At 38.2% G+C, this 18,600-nt stretch overlaps 1 protein-coding gene across 3 annotated transcripts in view; it reads left to right on the top strand.

The window, feature by feature from the left end:
- LPIN2 (lipin 2) overlaps positions 1-18,600 on the top strand; it is a 127,335-nt gene that overhangs the window by 66,424 nt on the left and 42,311 nt on the right. For all 3 annotated transcript variants that reach the window (XM_037806330.1, XM_037806331.1, XM_037806328.1), the window contains exon 2: positions 5,434-5,634. In XM_037806330.1, coding sequence (XP_037662258.1) covers positions 5,443-5,634 — 192 coding nt within the window. In that variant the 5' untranslated portion in view covers positions 5,434-5,442. The remainder of the gene's footprint in view (positions 1-5,433; positions 5,635-18,600) is intronic.

The raw sequence follows: 18,600 nt of genomic DNA, 5'->3' as shown, positions 1-18,600 counted from the left end.
CTACAAGAACCATCAGGATTCAATCCAGTGTCAAACAGAAAGTAAAAGCAGAGTCATTTTAGATATGGCTGGAGTTCTGTGTGATCTGTGCCTTGTTTAGCCCAACAGACATTTCTGGAGCCTTTTTAAGAACCAATTTGTAGTCCAGGCTCTGCCTTTTTTCAGCTTTGTAACCTTCGACCATGCCAGTGGGTTCCCTATCTGGACAATTAGGTGATTGGGTCAGGAGATTTCTGAACTGTCAGGTTTGGTAGCTTGCAGGAACTAAAATGGCATCTGAAACCTTTATAAACTCAAGCTATCTAAATCAGGAATTACAGAAAAAGAGATTCTGTTCTTCAAAAACTTGATGTTACCACACTTCTGAATTTGAAAATTATGAAGACAGTTTTTTAAATGGTTCTACATACACTGTTAGTGTACACTTCCATAAAGAAACATTGTCCTTGGAAAGCACCCAACATTTTTGGGTAACTATACTATGAATTTATTACCCGGGTGAACTATTGATAAGCTAAATAAAGTCAGATAATTAAAATTAAAAAAAAAAATAGTGGCACACTGAATGCTGGCAAGGATGTGTAGAAATTGGGTCACTCGTACATTGCTGTAAAATGGTTATAGCCACCTAGGAAACAGATTGGCATTGTCTTAAAACACTAAACATGCACCTTCCATGCAGTCTTGCAGTTGCACTCCTGGGCATTTATCCCAGAGAAATAGAAACTTATGTTCATGCAAAAAACTTACACATGGATGTTTTAGCAGCTTTATTCATAATCGCCAAAAACTAGAAACAGCCCATCTGTCCCTTGACAGATGAAATCATTAAACTATGGTACATCCATTCCATGGAGTATGCTGCAAAATAAAATGGAACAAATTGCTGACACAGCAACCTGGATAGAACTCCAGGGAATTATACTGAGTGAAAAAAGCCAGGCCCAAATGGCTATATATATAATTTTCTTGTACTGGCAAAATTATAGAAATAGAGAATAAATGAGTGGTTGCCAAGGAATAAGAAGGGTATACAAGTGGGAGGGAAGTGGGTGTGACCATGTACGAGGCATCTTTGCGGTGATGGAAATGTTCTCCATCTTGACTGCATCAGTGACAGTGTCCTGGTTGTGATGTTACTGTTTGGGGGAGGGGGAGGGAGGAGCTTGGTAACATTGGCAGGGGTAGGGGGAATACATGGAATTTCTGTGTTATTTCTTACAACTGCATGTAAACCTATACTTATCTCAAAATAAAAAGTTGAAAATTTAATGTGATGTTATATGAACTGTTTTGATGAAACACAGTTTTCTTCCCACACATTTCTTACTTTTTAGTCTCATTTATTGGTTGTTTACTTGATCAGTCCTGTATTCATTCAAGAAATAATTATTGAACAGTTGATACGTGCTTGTTTTGGCACGTACTGTTCTGTAATTAATGGTCATGTAAAGGACGCCACCTTATTTTGTTACAGTAAATTTTGCATCTCACACTGCTCAAAGCCAGCTCTTCTCTAGATGCATTGTTGAGCCTCAGTAACATATGCTTTAACATTTTTAAAACTGTTTCCAGAATAAAATTATTGTGGCTATTCCTCAAAACATAGAGCTGGTAGAACCTGATAACAACACAAAGGCGTGTGTTAGAACAGAAGACATTTTTTTATGTAGAACCATGCTGCCAGTGGGCCGGCACACACTCGCCTGTGAAGAGTGAGGTAAATTGCTCTGTGGGCAGATGTCCTTGCTGGGCCCCCAATTTTATCCCCTAATTTTTTCTCCTAGTTCAGCTTTGAACTTCTCTGGCAGTACAGAATGTCCTTCCCTGGAACTTTTCAGTGCATGTAACTTTGAACTCACAAAAGCCAGGTTTGGAGAAGCAGCTGCACCGAGCATAGTCCATCAGGCCCTCTGGCCCAGTGAAGTCTGTCTCTGAATTTAGCCAGAAGGGGGGTGGGGGGTGTCGCTTGGCCTGGATTCTCCTAAGGAGAATGGCTTTCCAAACAGTGCTTTGACATAATGCTGCAAGCCTACCTCTGAGAGTGCTTACTCCCTCATAAGATGCCAATGAGGATATTCAAATTCTGTGAGGACCCATGTGGAAAACACTCTGGTTGTGGTTTTAAAAAATATCAGTGTGAAAAGGAAAGAAGTACAATGTGGGTAGACCTCAAAAATAATATGTTATGTGAAAGAAGCCAGACACATATTTTATGATTCCAGTTTTATGAAGTATCCAGAATAGGTAAATCTGTAGACGCATAAAGCAGATGGTTGCCAGGGGCTGGCACAAGGGGGAAAGGGAGTAACTGCTTAATAGGTACAGGGTTCCCCTTAGGGTAGTGAAATGTTATGAAACTAGATGGGGGGGGGGTGATGATGGCATAACATTGTGAATGCACTAAATGCCACTTTAGCGTGGTTAATTTTATGCTATGTAAATTGAACCTCCCTTTTTTTTTTAATTTTAAATTCAGTTTTATTGAGATATATTCACATACCGTATAATCATCCACAGTGTACAATTAGCTGTTTACAGTACCTTCATATAATTGTACATTCATCACCCCAAGCAATTTTTGAACATTTTCCATACTCCAAAAAGAATAAAAATAAGAATAAAAATAAAACTAAAAAAGAATACTCAAATCATTCCATCCCCCCATCCCACCCTATTTTTCATTTAGTTTTTGCCACCATTTTTCTACTCATCTGTCCATACACTGGATAAAGGGAGTGTGAGCCACAAGGTTTTCACAATCACACTTGTCACTCCATGTAAGCTACATAGTTGTGCAGTCGTCTTCAAAACTCAAGGCTACTGGGTTGCATTTCTACAGTTTCAGGTATTTCCTTCTAGCTATTCCAATAGAGTAAAAAGTAAAAAGGGGTATCTATATAGCGTATAAGAATACCCTCCAGAGTGATCTCTCGACTCCTTTTGAAATCTCTCAGCCACTGAAACTTTTGTTTCATTTTACTACCCACTTTTGGTCAAGAAGATTTTCTCAATCCCACAATTCTGGGTCCAGGTTCATCACTGGGAGTCATGTCCCGTGTTGCCAGGGAGATTTCCACCCCTGGGAGTCATGTCCCATGTAGGGGGGAGGGCAGGGAGTTCACCTGCCAAATGGGCTTAGAGAAAGAGAGGCCACATCTGAGCAACAAAGAGGTTCTCTGGGGGAGACTCTTAGGCACAATTATAAGTAGGGCTAGCCTCTCCTTTGCAGTAACATGCTTCATAAGGGCAAGCCCCAAGATCAAGGGCTTGGCCTACTAAATTGGTAGTCTTCAGTGTTTGTGAGAATATCAGTAATAACCCAGGTGGGATGTTCAGCATTTCTGCATTTTTCCCCAGTTCCTCAGGGGGGCCCTGCAAATGTATTTTTATTTTCTGCCCAGATTACTTTGGGATGTATTGGTATTTCACATTAACCTGTACAAATCTACCAGATCTCATTTCCTATTCAAAGTTCCATGTAATTATGGTGTTTGAATAAACTGACCATACAAGTTATTTAGTTGCACCTCACTTTTTAAAAATGGTTTAAAAAATCAGAAATAGTAGGGCTTTTTTTCAGTCCAGTTTACTAGTTTGTTTTTATGTCCAGTAGAAACTGAAACTTACAATTTGATAGGCTTCTGCTAACCAATGGAAAGAGATCTACCTAGAGCTAAATTTGAGGCCTGCCTCTCCCTAGAGAGAATAGGACTTCAAATAAGCATGCATTCCTTCATTTGTTATTCCTGCGTCACTTTGAGCTTCATCTTGTTTAATTGGTTTTATATTGTTTCACTGTATGCATCCTTGTAAACTGCTTTATATTCTCTTTGGAATAAGATAGGATATAAATAAATCAACGTTTAAACAAATAAAATAGAGAAACTTTTTTTTTTTAATTGAGAAACTTCACTGCCAACCGTTATTTTTTTATTTGGAAGAGAACCTGTGGCCACTTGTAACCCTGTGGCTCTTTGACACTTTCAGCCTCCTCTGAGGTTTGGATTGCTGGAATTTTTTTCATAGATTCTTTATCTATTTTTAAAGGTCTCAGTATTTCCCTATCACTGTTTAATGGCTTTTAGCCATATGTTCGGCAGTGTATTTCTGACTGTTCTTTGTGTTAGTTTTTCCCTCTTCGCGAATGAAGACACTAGTGACCATCCAGTGGAATATTGAACAATGGCCAGTGCAACCAAAGATTTGTAGCCTAATGATTTTCATCCTTGTCTCAATTTTATCCTCAGTCCCTTATTTTTATGCTATAAAGTCAAAACAAAATATTTAAATAACTCACAAGTAAAACCACTGCTGTACAAATGTAGTAATATTTCCATTATAATCTATCAGTTGGCAGGTGGGAGTCATCATATGATAGCTTGAAAGGTCTAGGGTTGTTGCTGTCTGATTGAAATTTAGTGGTGTATTTGATAACTATAAGTTAAGTTTGACAACCTTAGAACTAAAGAGGGACTTCTAAAAGAATTAGTTGAAGAGTAGGAGACTTCACTGGCCTTCAAAGCATACCTCTTGCTTTGTTCCTTCTTGTGGTTAGATTAAGGCAGCCCAAGCTTCACCCACAGGGATGTTGGGTCACAGAGGGAGCAGGAAGCATTTCCTGCAGAAGGCTGTCCTCCCCTGCAGCATTGGTTAGATAACTCACCTCCATCTTTGACTCTTTCTGGAGGATCCTTTGCAGACCCCTAATGATCTTGATTTTAATGGTCATTGGGGAACAAGACTAAAACCCTTTCCTGTGCTTTGAACTTCATGGAACATGAAGTTCCAGTGAGTTGTATTGAAGCACTGAAGACATTTTCCATAGAAATAGTATGATAAATGGGTAGACCCAGGCTAGCTCACAAGACTCGTTATTTGGTCTAGAATGTAGCTGAACCATAGTCATCTATTAATCGTTCTGAAGAGAACTCAGCTCTCATTTGTTATATTGTTTCTGTTGAAAGAAGAATTTCAAGTTTCTGCTGGGGGTGAGCGATCATTTTTTCTGCTTTGACTGCTGGCCAGAGTGGATGAAATAACCCTGGGTTCAGGTTATTGGCAGGAGGGCAGTGGTGGTGGTCTGGGGTCTTTGAAGATTCTGTGCAGGTTGTGAACTTTGGAGGGAAGTCCCTGATGGCAGGCAGCACTGTCCATGATGATGGGAAAGGGCACTTATGCATGCCTCAGGCCTTGGCTGGGACAGCCTCTCAGACAGCAAGGTTAGTCTGGGATTGTGCACGTGTGAAAATGTGTAAAAGCTGTGGTAGCGTGAGATCAGTAGGTTCAAAATTAGCAGTGTGAGTAACAGTATGAAATCTGGTGTAAAAATGAGTGGTGTATTTTTAGTCACTGCTGTTATTTGTCATTGTTATTAGAGTCACCAATTTGATGTTAATATCTCTTCTAATTTTTTTTTTTTGTCTTTTGTAGTTTCAAACCATGAATTATGTGGGCCAGCTCGCCGGGCACGTGATTGTCACTATGAAGGAGCTCTACAAGGGCATCAACCCAGCCACCTTGTCAGGGTGCATCGACGTTATTGTGGTCCGGCAGCAGGATGGCACCTATCAGTGTTCACCTTTTCACGTTCGTTTTGGGAAGCTGGGAGTCCTGAGATCTAAGGAGAAAGTGGTTAGTGCAGCGCACAGCCCATTCTCAGGGTGGTACAGGTTAGGTGGTGTAAGTAAGGGAATAGTCAGGGTGCGCTGCTGGACTTTTTCTTTTTTCTTTCTGAAAACCTGTATGTTGTTGAAGACAGAATATGAGAAATCAACCTAATGTTTTGGTGTTGATGCCAAAGTAGAGGAAGTTTCTCCAGAGAAAAAGAGACTGAATATTATTTTGATAATCCTATATATTACAACTGAGAAGAGCAAAACAGAGAGGCGATGGGGATTGTACTTAGAAGGAAAGTACTTCTTATATGCTTATATAGTACTTTAAAATAGGATAATCCCTTCATACTGATTATGACTGGAGTGGGCTGATGTAATCAGATACATTAGACACATTAAAACAAACAAATGCCTTATTTTATTTATTTCTTTTTAATAGAGCTAGAAACCCCTACTTGTAATGTAAATTTTGTTATTGATACCAAGGCTTGTCCCCAAATCTGACTCTGCAGTGCTGAGCCATAGGCTGCAGGCTGGTTGCCTTTAATTTGTTTTGGAAAAGATTCATTCAGAAAGAAGGTACTTGTGTTGGTTTTCCTTTTTCTCATATCCTCCTCCCTTTAGGTTATTGTCAATTGGAAGGTTTCTCAGTACATCTGAAGTCAATCAGATTAGAAAACTGAGCTAGGATTAAAACTTCACAGGTATACAGGAGTATTTTCCTTTCTGTTCTTTCCCCACAATATCTCACTGGATAATGTAGGGAGAGTGTGTCAAGATTTTGAGGCACAATGAGAGATCCTTATAATTTTCTGGTGCAGATCTAAAAGTGTGTGTTAGAGGACCACAGGTATAAGTTGAAAAATCAACAAATATCAGCTCTTTGCTATTTCACTTAGCTGATCTTATTCTTAAAATAGAAATTTCCCTCTACTTTAATTAAACTTGTTATTTTGAGAGTGAAAGGAAAAGTTTATGGGTTTCACAAAACTAGATATCTCTCCCCACCCCCGACAAAGTATGATCTCATTTCCAGGAAGTATTACAAAATTAGTTTTCACCTGGAGAGCCACCTTTCATGGGCAGCAAGTTTGTGTGGTCTGGCCTCTGTACAGAGCCCTGTTGAACCACAGAGTTACCCTTTGGAAACCAAAAGCAGTTGCGATTTACTTACTGACTTGGAAACTTTCTATTGTGAAACAGAGTCATTTTGCCACAATTTAGCTTCTCTAGATTTTTGTTTTTCTTTCTGTTAATGTTAACCTGTAGTATTTTCAGATTGTTTTAGGGGAATCGGTAGACTTTTTCCACTAAAATTTCCCATTAGGTGTTCAGGGATCTATTCATAAAACCACTTATACGGCATTATTTCTTTGTTGTGCCTTAGGCTTTTCAACAGCAGATTGGATAAGTCTTCTAGTCTTTCAAAATGGAAACTGTAAGCTGATACATAAAAGGCCTCTGCATCTGTAAATAGTGGCTGAATGGATAAAATTTTTCTTTCTGCATGCCGCATGCCTCTAATTTAAAAACTAATATGGGTTCTGTACAAGGTTACCTGTACAAATCAGTGTATTAGTATCTTGTCAACTCCTTACATTTTCAATACAAGTTCATCCATTAGACCCAGGGAAAGGGAAGATTTCTTCTTCTTTCCCACTCCTTCCTTTAGTATCCTAGAAACTAAGGACATGTTTAGGAGGAAATGTGACTCTTTGATTTAACAAAACACAACTGTAAACTGAAACCTTGAGTGCCATGAAATATCCTGGCAATTTCACATTAACTATTTGTCTTACTTTAAGTCAGTTTGGGTTAGAGAAAGCTGTTCGTCGATTTAAAACTGACCCCAGATTTTCAAATATGGTGCCAGTCATAATCACCTTAAAAACCACTAGTTAGAGAGATGCAGTATAATATTTTCCCCACTGCCATTAGTATGTTCTTTCTGGATACCACACCAATAGTCACAGTATATTTTGTAACTCAGGAGTTTATTTATTTATCTTAAACCTGCACTTGATATTTTTAAAAATGAATTTTGTTTATTTAACAAAAACCAATGATTTGTTTACTCATCATAGATAAATCAAACTATTTGAAGGGAACTGTTTCCATTGCAGATCACACAAACTCACCTCTAATGCACGATGATATTCCATACCTTCAGGCTCATGTCCCATTTACTCAACAAGTCCATGGAAAGAGGAGTACCAGTGTTCAGTCCTCTTGTCAGACTTTAGTCTAAAGCCTCACCTGAAATACGTGGTCTGATATGGAGGATGAATACATCCCCAGCAAGACATGGGAGATGTTCTTACTCAAAGAACAGCAGGCCAAAGCAACTGTCTGCTCCATCCAGGATTTTTCAGGGTGAATCAGTTCAGCCATGTATGTTGAGCAAGATTAAGCCACAGTGTAGGAAGCATTACTATATGGATTGAGTGGTTGTTTCAGATAGCAGTTTACTAGAATTTGGTACATCAAAATGAGTGCCTTTCTCTTTAAGCAAACCATCTTGGGAAGCATTTATTATTCCAACTTGGTGCTATTTCTTGGAATATTTCTGGACTGTTTTTCCTTTATTGCCTAAAAGAGCTCATGGCATAATCTTTTAAGTATCCTCAATATTGGTACAATTTTATGTTAATCTTTTAAGTATCCTCAATATTGGCACAATTTTATGTTAGATTTAATTTTTGGGGAAACAATCAAACACCTTTCAAAGTCGCGTCAAGAGAGTAAAGTAGTCATCTTGAGAAATGTCGTATTTGGTTCCTTAATGGTGTGACTATAAGGTAAAGGGCTAATTTTTCTGAGATGGTTTATAAACAGACTCTGAAATTACATCCTAAAGAAGCATTTTTCCCTTTTTCCAACTACGTTAAATAAAAGAATAGCCATCAGAAATGAAAATTTTCAATGATGCTATTAGTTTGAATGTTATACTTTTTATTAAAGATAAAATAACTTTAAATATTTCATTTTCATTGTTTAATTTAACATAAAAGAGTTGATAAATCAACAAACAAAAACGACTATTTTAATTATTTTTTTGTCTAACTTCTAATTGAATAAACTTACTTAAATATTTTAAGTCATCTGGTAAAAGCTAAAATTTGGGATTATGGGGCTAATGTAGTTTTTCCCTGCCTCCTTGCTTATAGCCTAGGGAAAAATCTTTTCTTACTTTTTCAGCTCCCACATAACCTTCTAAGTTAGAAAACAGTCTTCCTTCTTGCGACTGTGGAAGAAGCTGCTATTGTTGCACATGCTCATGTGACTCTAGACACATAGGTGACCTCTACTGGTGTATTGGGAAAAGGTTTTTAAAACATTTATCTGGAAGTATATTTATTGTAGTGCTTGGTTTCAGAAGATTTGAAGGTTTCATGTCTCAGTAATACAAAGCATTAAAAAGACTGAAAAATGAGTTAGAGTTAATATTTGTCCCATGAAATTGATTTATGCAGCTTTTTCTTTAAAAGAGTAAAAGAAAATAAGATGTGGTTTTTTTTTTAAATATAGAATTTTTATAACAATCATTTTAATAAAATATTTCAACTAAAATCTTTTCCTTTTTAATGTTATGTTACTTATTCCTTCCTGGTTTGGGGCGGACTGAGCTACCGTCAGTGAGCAGGCCTGAATCAGCTTAGCGTCTGGTCTAAAGGGATAATTGGTCCTCACTGGGCAAAGCCCAGTTGACTGTAGTTTGTTACCCCCAAGGGTCATGCAGAGCTTAAACACATTTAGATTATAGACTATTGTATTTCCCATCTTTGTATCTCCTGAACAGTTTAAAACTGGAGTTTAAAAATTTATCCATAGGAGTTTTGGAAGTTGATGTTCATTTATTGTTGTAATATGTTTAAAAGTATTTATGCACAACCTGCAGATAAACAATGGCATTATTTTGTGTTATAGTACTTAATATTACTTACAGACAGTCCTTGCTTTGCCATGGTAGCATGGACCATAAAAATGAATGTGTACGTGGAAACTATACAGAGCAGGCTTTAATAATCATTGGAACAATGATTGTTCGAAGACTTTTACAAATTTAAAATTTGTAAACTTCAGAAATATTCTTACTGTTGGTTGTAAATGTATAAGGAAATTTTTTTTTTTTTTTATTTTTTAATCATCATTTTATTGAGATATATTCACATACCACGCAGTCATACAAAACAAATTGTACTTTCGATTGTTTACAGTACCATTATATAGTTGTACATTCATCACCTAAATCAATCCCTGACACCTTCATTAGCACACACACAAAAATAACAAGAATAATAATTAGAGTGAAAAAGAGCAATTGAAGTAAAAAAGAACACTAGGTACCTTTGTCTGTTTGTTTGCTTCCCCTACTTTTCTTTTTTTTTTTTTTTTTTTTTTTTTTTTTTTATTTTATTTTATTTTTATTATTTTTTTTTTTTGTGGTTGCTTGCTGTCTTTATTTATTTATTTTTTTAATCATCATTTTATTGAGATATATTCACATACCACGCAGTCATACAAAACAAATCGTACTTTCGATTGTTTACAGTACCATTACATAGTTGTACATTCATCACCTAAATCAATCCCTGACACCTTCATTAGCACACACACAAAAATAACAATAATAATAATTAGAGTGAAAAAGAGCAATTGAAGTAAAAAAGAACACTGGGTACTTTGTCTGTTTGTTTCCTTCCCCTATTTTTCTACTCATCCATCCATAAACTAGACAAAGTGGAGTGTGGTCCTTATGGCTTTCCCAATCCCCTTGTCACCCCTCATAAGCTACATTTTTATACAACTGTCTTCGAGATTCATGGGTTCTGGGTTGTAGTTTGATAGTTTCAGGTATCCACCACCAGCTACCCCAATTCTTTAGAACCTAAAAAGGGTTGTCTAAAGTGTGTGTAAGAGTGCCCACCAGACCTCTCGGCTCCTTTTGGAATCTCTCTGCCACTGAAGCTTATTTCATTTCCTTTCACATCCCCCTTTTGGTCAAGAAGATGTTCTCCATCCCACGATGCCGGGTCTACATTCCTCCCCGGGAGTCATATTCCACGTTGTCAGGGAGATTCACTTCCCTGGGTGTCTGATCCCACGTAGGGGGGAGGGCAGTGATTTCACCTTTCAAGTTGGCTTAGCCAGAGAGAGAGGGCCACATCTGAGCAACAAAGAGGCATTCAGGAGGAGACTCTTAGGCACAAATACAGGGAGGCCTAGCCTCTCCTTTGCAGCAACCGTCTTCCCAAGGGTAAAACTTATGGTAGAGGGCTCAACCCATCAAACCACCAGTCCCCTATGTCTGTGGTCATGTTAGCAACCATGGAGGTGGGGTAGGCGAATACCCCTGCATTCTCCACAGGCTCCTCAAGGGGGCACTACATCGTTTTTTTTTTTTTTTTTTTTTTCCTTGTTTGTCTTTTTTCTTTTTTTCTTTTTTTTAACTTTCCCTTCTTTTTTCAAATCAACTGTATGAAAAAAAAAGTTAAAAAGAAAACAAACATACAATAAAAGAACATTTCAAAGAGACCATAGCAAGGGAGTAAGAACAAGACAACTAACCTAAGATAACTGCTTAACTTCCAACATGTTCCTACTTTACCCCAAGAAAGTTACATACTATAGCAACATTTCAGTGAACTTGTTCCTACTACATCCATCAGAAATTAACAGACCATAGTCATTTCTGGGCATCCCCAGAACGTTAAATAGCTTATCTGTTCTTCTTGGATTATTGTTCCCCCTTCCTTAATTGCTCTCTACTGCTAGTTCCCCTACATTCTACATTATAAACCATTTGTTTTACATTTTTCAAAGTTCACATTAGTGGTAGCATATAATATTTCTCTTTTTGTGCCTGGCTTATTTCGCTTAGCATTATGTCTTCAAGGTTCATCCATGTTGTCATATGTTTCACCAGATCGTTCCTTCTTACTGCCGCGTAGTATTCCATCGTGTGTATATACCACATTTTATTTATCCACTCATCTGTTGATGGACATTTGGGTTGTTTCCATCTCTTGGCAATTGTGAATAATGCTGCTATGAACATTGGCGTGCAGATATCTGTTCGTGTCACTGCTTTCCGATCTTCCGGGTATATCCCGAGAAGTGCAATCGCTGGATCGAATGGTAGCTCTATCTCCAGTTTTCTAAGGAACTGCCAGACTGACTTCCAGAGTGGCTGAACCATTATACAGTCCCACCAACAATGAATAAGAGTTCCAATTTCTCCACATCCCCTCCAGCATTTGTAGTTTCCTGTTTGTTTAATGGCAGCCATTCTAACCGGTGTTAGATGGTATCTCATTGTGGTCTTAATTTGCATCTCTCTAATAGCTAGTGAAGCTGAACATTTTTTCATGTGTTTCTTGGCCATTTGTATTTCCTCTTCAGAGAACTGTCTTTTCATATCTTTTGCCCATTTTATAATTGGGCTGTCTGTACTATTGTCATTGAGTTGTAGGATTTCTTTGTATATGCAAGATATCAGTCTTTTGTCAGATACATGGTTTCCAAAAATTTTTTCCCATTGAGTTGGCTGCCTCTTTACCTTTTTGAGAAATTCCTTTGAGGTGCAGAAACTTCTAAGCTTGAGGAGTTCCCATTTATCTATTTTCTCTTTTGTTGCTTGTGCTTTGGGTGTAAAGTCTAGGAAGTGGCCTCCTAATACAAGGTCTTGAAGATGTTTTCCTACATTATCTTCTAGGAGTTTAATGGTACTTTCTTTTATATTGAGATCTTTGGTCCATTTTGAGTTAATTTTTGTGTAGGGGGTGAGGTAGGGGTCCTCTTTCATTCTTTTGGATATGGATATCCAACTCTCCCAGCCCCATTTGTTGAAAAGACCATTATGGCTCAGTTCGGTGACTTTGGGGGCCTTATCAAAGATCAGTCGGCCATAGATCTGAGGGTCTATCTCTGAATTCTCAATTCGATTCCATTGATCTATATGTCTATCTTTGTGCCAGTACCATGCTGTTTTGGCAACTGTGGCTTTATAATAAGCTTCAAAGTCAGGGAGTGTAAGTCCTCCCACTTCGTTTTTCTTTTTTAAAGTGTCTTTAGCAATTCGAGGCATCTTCCCTTTCCAAATAAATTTGATAACTAGCTTTTCCAAGTCTGCAAAGTAGGTTGTTGGAATTTTGATTGGGATTGCATTGAATCTGTAGATGAGTTTGGGTAGAATTGACATCTTAATGACATTTAGCCTTCCTATCCATGAACATGGAATATTTTTCCATCTTTTAAGGTCCCCTTCTATTTCTTTTAGTAGAGTTATGTAGTTTTCTTTGTATAGGTCTTTTACATCTTTGGTTAAGTTTATTCCTAGGTACTTGATTTTTTTAGTTGCTATTGAAAATGGTATCTTTTTCTTGAGTGTCTCTTCAGTTTGTTCATTTCTAGCATATAGAAACATTACTGAGTTATGTGCATTAATCTTGTATCCCGCTACTTTGCTAAATTTGTTTATTAGCTCTAGTAGGTGTATCGTTGATTTCTCAGGGTTTTCTAGATATAAGATCATATCATCTGCAAACAATGACAGTTTTACTTCTTCTTTTCCAATTTGGATGCCTTTTATTTCTTTGTCTTGCCGGATTGCCCTGGCTAGCACTTCCAGCACAATGTTGAATAACAGTGGTGACAGCGGGCATCCTTGTCTTGTTCCTGATCTTAGAGGGAAGGCTTTCAGTCTCTCACCATTGAGTACTATGCTGGCTGTGGGTTTTTCATATATGCTCTTTATCATGTTGAGGAAGTTTCCTTCAATTCCTACCTTTTGAAGTGTTTTTATCAAAAACGGATGTTGGATTTTGTCAAATGCTTTTTCAGCATCTATTGAGATGATCAATTGATTTTTCCCTTTCGAGTTTTTAATGTGTTGTAATACATTGATTGTTTTTCTTATGTTGAACCATCCTTGCATGCCTGGAATGAACCCCACTTGGTCATGGTGTATGATTTTTTTAATGTGTCTTTGGATTCGATTTGCAAGTATTTTGTTGAGGATTTTTGCATCTATATTCATTAGGGAGATTGGCCGGTAGTTTTCCTTTTTTGTAGCATCTTTGCCTGGTTTTGGTATTAGATTGATGTTAGCTTCATAAAATGAGTTAGGTAGTGTTCCATTTTTTTCAATGTTTTGAAAGAGTTTGAGTAAGATTGGTGTCAGTTCTTTCTGGAAAGTTTGGTAGAATTCCCCTGTGAAGCCATCTGGCCCTGGGCATTTATTTGTGGGAAGATTTTTGATGACTGATTGGATCTCTTTGCTTGTGATGGGTTGGTTGAGGTCTTCTATTTCTTCTCTGGTCAGTCTAGGTTGTTCATATGTTTCCAGGAAATTGTCCATTTCTTCTACATTATCCAGTTTGTTGCCATACAGTTGTTCATAATATCCTCTTATAATTTTTTTAATTTCTTCAGGATCTGCAGTTATGTCACCTTTTTCATTCATTATTTTGTTTATATGGGTCTTCTCTCTTTTTGATTTTGTCAGTCTAGCTAGGGGCTTGTCAATCTTGTTGATCTTCTCAAAGAACCAACTTTTGGTGATATTTATCCTTTCTATTGTTTTTTTGTTCTCTATGTCATTTATTTCTGCTTTAATCCTTGTTATTTCTTTTCTTGTACTTGGTTTAGGATTGGTTTGCTGTTCATTTTCTAGCTTCTTCAGTTGATCCATTAGTTCTTTGATTTTGGCTCTTTCTTCCTTTTTAATATATGCGTTTAGTGCTATAAATTTCCCCCTTAGCACTGCTTTTGCTGCATCCCATAGGTTTTGGTATGTTGTGTTCTCATTTTCATTCGTCTCTATATATTTAGCAATTTCTCTTGCTATTTCTTCTTTAACCCACTGATTGTTTAGGAGTGTGTTGTTTAACCTCCAGGTATTTGTGAATTTTCTAAGTCTCTGATGGTTATTGACTTCTAATTGTATTCCATTGTGGTCAGAGAATGTGCTTTGAATAATTTCAATCTTTTTAAATTTATTGAGGCTTGTTTTATGTCCCAGCATATGATCTATTCTGGAGAAAGTTCCGTGAGCACTAGAAAAGTATGTGTATCCTGTTGATTTGGGATGTAATGTCCTGTAGATGTCTGTTAAATCTAATTCATTTATCAGATTGTTTAGGTTTTCAATTTCCTTATTGGTCTTCTGTCTGGTTGATCTATCTATAGGAGAGAGTGATGTGTTGAAGTCTCCCACAATTATTGTGGAAACATCAATTGCTTCCTTTAGTTTTGCCAGTGTTTCTCTCATGTATTTTGTGGCACCTTGATTGGGTGCATAGACATTTACGATTGTTATTTCTTCTTGCTGAATTGCTCCTTTTATTAGTATGTAGTGGCCTTCTTTGTCTCTCAAAACATCCCTGCATTTGAAGTCTATTTTATCTGAGATTAATATTGCTACACCTGCTTTCTTTTGGCTGTAGCTTGCATGAAATATTTTTTTCCATCCTTTCACTTTCAGTTTCTTTGTGTCCCTGTGTCTAAGATGAGTCTCTTGTATGCAACATATTGATGGTTCATTTTTTTTGATCCATTCTGCGAATCTATATCTTTTAATTGGGGAGTTTAATCCATTTACATTCAATGTTAAAACCGTGAAGGCATTTCTTGAATCGGCCATCTTATCCTTTGGATTATGTTTGCCATATTTTTCCCTCTCTCTATTAATATCCTTTATTGTACCCATACCGAATCTCTTTAGTATTGAACCTTTCTCCAAGTCTCTCTGTCCTGTCTTTGTTTCTCTGTCTGTAGGGCTCCCTTTAGTATCTCCAGTAGGGCAGGTCTCTTGTTAGCAAATTCTCTCAGCATTTCTTTGTCTGTGAAAAATTTAAGCTCTCCCTCAAATTTGAAGGAGAGCTTTGCTGGATAAAGTATTCTTGGCTGGAAATTCCTCTCACTCAGAATTTTAAATATATCGTGCCACTGCCTTCTCGCCTCCATGGTGGCTGCTGAGTAGTCACTACTTAGTCTTATGCTGTTTCCTTTGTATGTGGTGAATTGCTTTTCTCTTGCTGCTTTCAGAACTTGCTCCTTCTCTTCTATGTTTGACAGTGTGATCAGTATATGTCTCGGAGTGGGTTTTTTTGGATTTATTCTATTTGGAGTTCGCTGAGCATTTATGATTTGTGTATTTATGTTGTTTAGAAGATTTGGGAAGTTTTCCCCAACAATTTCTTTGAATACTCTTCCTAGACCTTTACCCTTTTCTTCCCCTTCTGGGACACCAATGAGTCTTATATTCGGACGTTTCATATTATCTATCATATCCCTGAGGTCCATTTCGAGTTTTTCAATTTTTTTCCCCATTCTTTCTTTTATGTTTTCATTTTCCATTCTGTCATCTTCCAGGTCACTGATTCGTTGTTCAACTTCCTCTAGTCTTGTACTATGAGTGTCCAGAATCTTTTTAATTTGGTCAACAGTTTCTTTAATTTCCATAAGATCATCCATTTTTTTATTTAGTCTTGCAATGTCTTCTTTATGCTCTTCTAGGGTCTTCTTGATTTCCTTCATATCCCGTACTAGGATCTCATTGTTCATCTTTAGTTCTTTGAGTAGCTGCTCTAGGTGTGTCTCTTCTGGTCTTTTGATTTGGGTGCTTGGGCTTGGGTTATCCATATCGTCTGGTTTTTTCATATGCTTTATAATTTTCTGTTGTTTTTGGCCTCGTGGCATTTGCTGACCTTGATAGGGTTCTTTTAGGGTTTGTAGACCAGTTGAAGTCCTTATCTCTAATTTATCAGATCTACAGCTTCGTGGAGTACACTTTCTCTAACTAACCAGCAGGTGGCGTCCACGAGCCACCCGTTCTCCACAAGCCAGATCTCCCCTGCTTAGCCTTTTTGGTGAGTGGGGGAGTGAGTCTTGTGGGGCCCAATTGGTGTCCCAAGCTTGCGTGTGTAGTTGGTGTTGCCTGCCCTGTATGTGGGGCGTGTTTCTGGGCAGTCGGGGAGGGGGGGTGGCCCTAACAATCAAATCTCCCTGATGATCCTAGAGTTTTAAAGCTACTGCAATAGTCTAATCCTTCAGTTCAGTCCTGCCACAGTTTGTCTCTGCCACTGACCCACAAGTCTTTGGTATTGGCGTATGGCTCCTGAGACTTGCAAGTGGGCCCCTCTTCCAGGCTGTGCACCCCGGGTCCTCTGTTGAGGGATGACTGTGCTATGTCGCAGGTGAGTGCCGTCCCCCCAGGGCAGTTCTGGGCTGCTGGGCTGTGTTGGGAGGCTCCCAGTCTGCTCAAATGATGGCTGAATGGGGCTCTGTTAATTCACATTGCTCCCCCTTCCCAGCTCTGGGACATTCAGCTGAGGTTGCAGGGTAGGCTAATGTCCACGCCCAGTTTTGTGGTGTGTGCCTGTTATTTGAAGCACTTCCGTCACACTGGGTTGTCTGGGGCAGCTCTGGGCTATGGGGCTGGCGATGGGCAGGAGTGTTTCCTGTCCACCAGGATGGTGGCTGTGAGCGGACACCCCCCTTTTCTTGGGCAGTTGTGTTGTTTAGTGAATTTTCTCAGCCACTGGATTATTGCCTTTTGTCTCAGAGCTCTCTTAGTTCTGCTCTTGACTTGACGTGCCCAAATTTCAATTCTTTGAAGCTTTCTGTATTGAGCTTCTTAGAGTAATTGTTTTAGAAAAAGCAAAAAGGATTTAAAAAAAAAAAAAAAAAAAAAAAAAACGGCCCTCCTCAGAGATCTAATGGGTTATTGAAATGCTAATAGACAAAGCAACCAGGGCCATTAAGGAAAGGTGCCCAGGGCAGAGAGATCAGCCTTGCTTCGGGATTTGCAAATGCGCCTCAAGGCCTGATCTCCGCCCTTCCCCTTTCTGTGTTCACCAGAACTCCAAAAATCCTCTGCTTTTATTTTGGAGTTTTTCGTGTTGTTTTTTTTTCTATGCCTGTCTCCTCTCTGCTGGGCTGGCTGCTCTCAGAGTCTCTGGTGTCTGGCCTCAGTCTATCTATGGTTGGAGTTTGAATCAGTAGAATGTGTTTCCGGTAAGAGCAGCCACTGCAATTCTCCCTTCTCCTTCCTGGAGCTGACAGCCCCTCCTCCCCCGGGACTGAGCCTGGCAGGGAGGGGCGCGGGTCCCCTGGCCGCAAAAACTTACAGATTTCGCTGATCTCAGCAGTTCCACGTTTTCATGAGTGTTGTATGAAGTATGCCCAAAGACAGATTGCTCTGTGGTGTCCAGTCCACGCAGTTCCTGGCTTTTTACCTACTTTCCTGGAGGAGTAACTAAAACATACAGCTCACCAGTCTGCCATCTTGCCCCCAGGAAATTTTTTAAAACAGTCAAACTAGTATTTAGTTTACTGCAATTTAATGAGAATTAACATGTCTTATTTTTTTGTAAAAAACGTATCGCTACCCTACTTCAGGACTTATTATAAAGCTACAGTGATCAAGACAATATGGTATTGGTGAAAGAATAAACAAACAGATCAATAGAACAGACTAAAGAGCCCAGAAACAGTCATATAAACATAATCAACTGATCTTTGACAAAGGAGCAAAAACATTTCAATAGAGTCTTTTCAACAAATGGTTTTGTAACAACTAGACATCTACATGTAAAAAAATCTAGACACGGGCTTTACACCTTTCACAAAATTCAACTCAAAATGGATCATAGACCTAAATGTAAAATAAAAAACTATTAGAAAATTGCTTCGGAGAAAATCTAGGTGACCTTGGAGTTGGCTATACTTTCTTAGAAACAACACCTAGAGCACAAGCCATGAAAGAAAAAGTTGGTAAGTTGGACTTCATTAAAATTAAAAACTTCTGCCTGTGAAGGACATTGTTAAGAGAATGAAAGACAAGCCAGAGATTGGGAGAAAATATTTGCAAAACACGTATCTGACAAAGGATTTGTATCCAAACGATTCAAGAAAATCTTAAAATTCAGTAATAAGCAACTAACCAACCCGATTTAAAAATGGGCAAAAGAACTGAACA

Source organism: Choloepus didactylus, chromosome 16 (assembly GCF_015220235.1).
Source record: "Choloepus didactylus isolate mChoDid1 chromosome 16, mChoDid1.pri, whole genome shotgun sequence".
Classification (NCBI taxonomy): Eukaryota; Metazoa; Chordata; class Mammalia; order Pilosa; family Megalonychidae; genus Choloepus; species Choloepus didactylus.
This window is presented reverse-complemented; position numbering and strand designations above follow the sequence as displayed.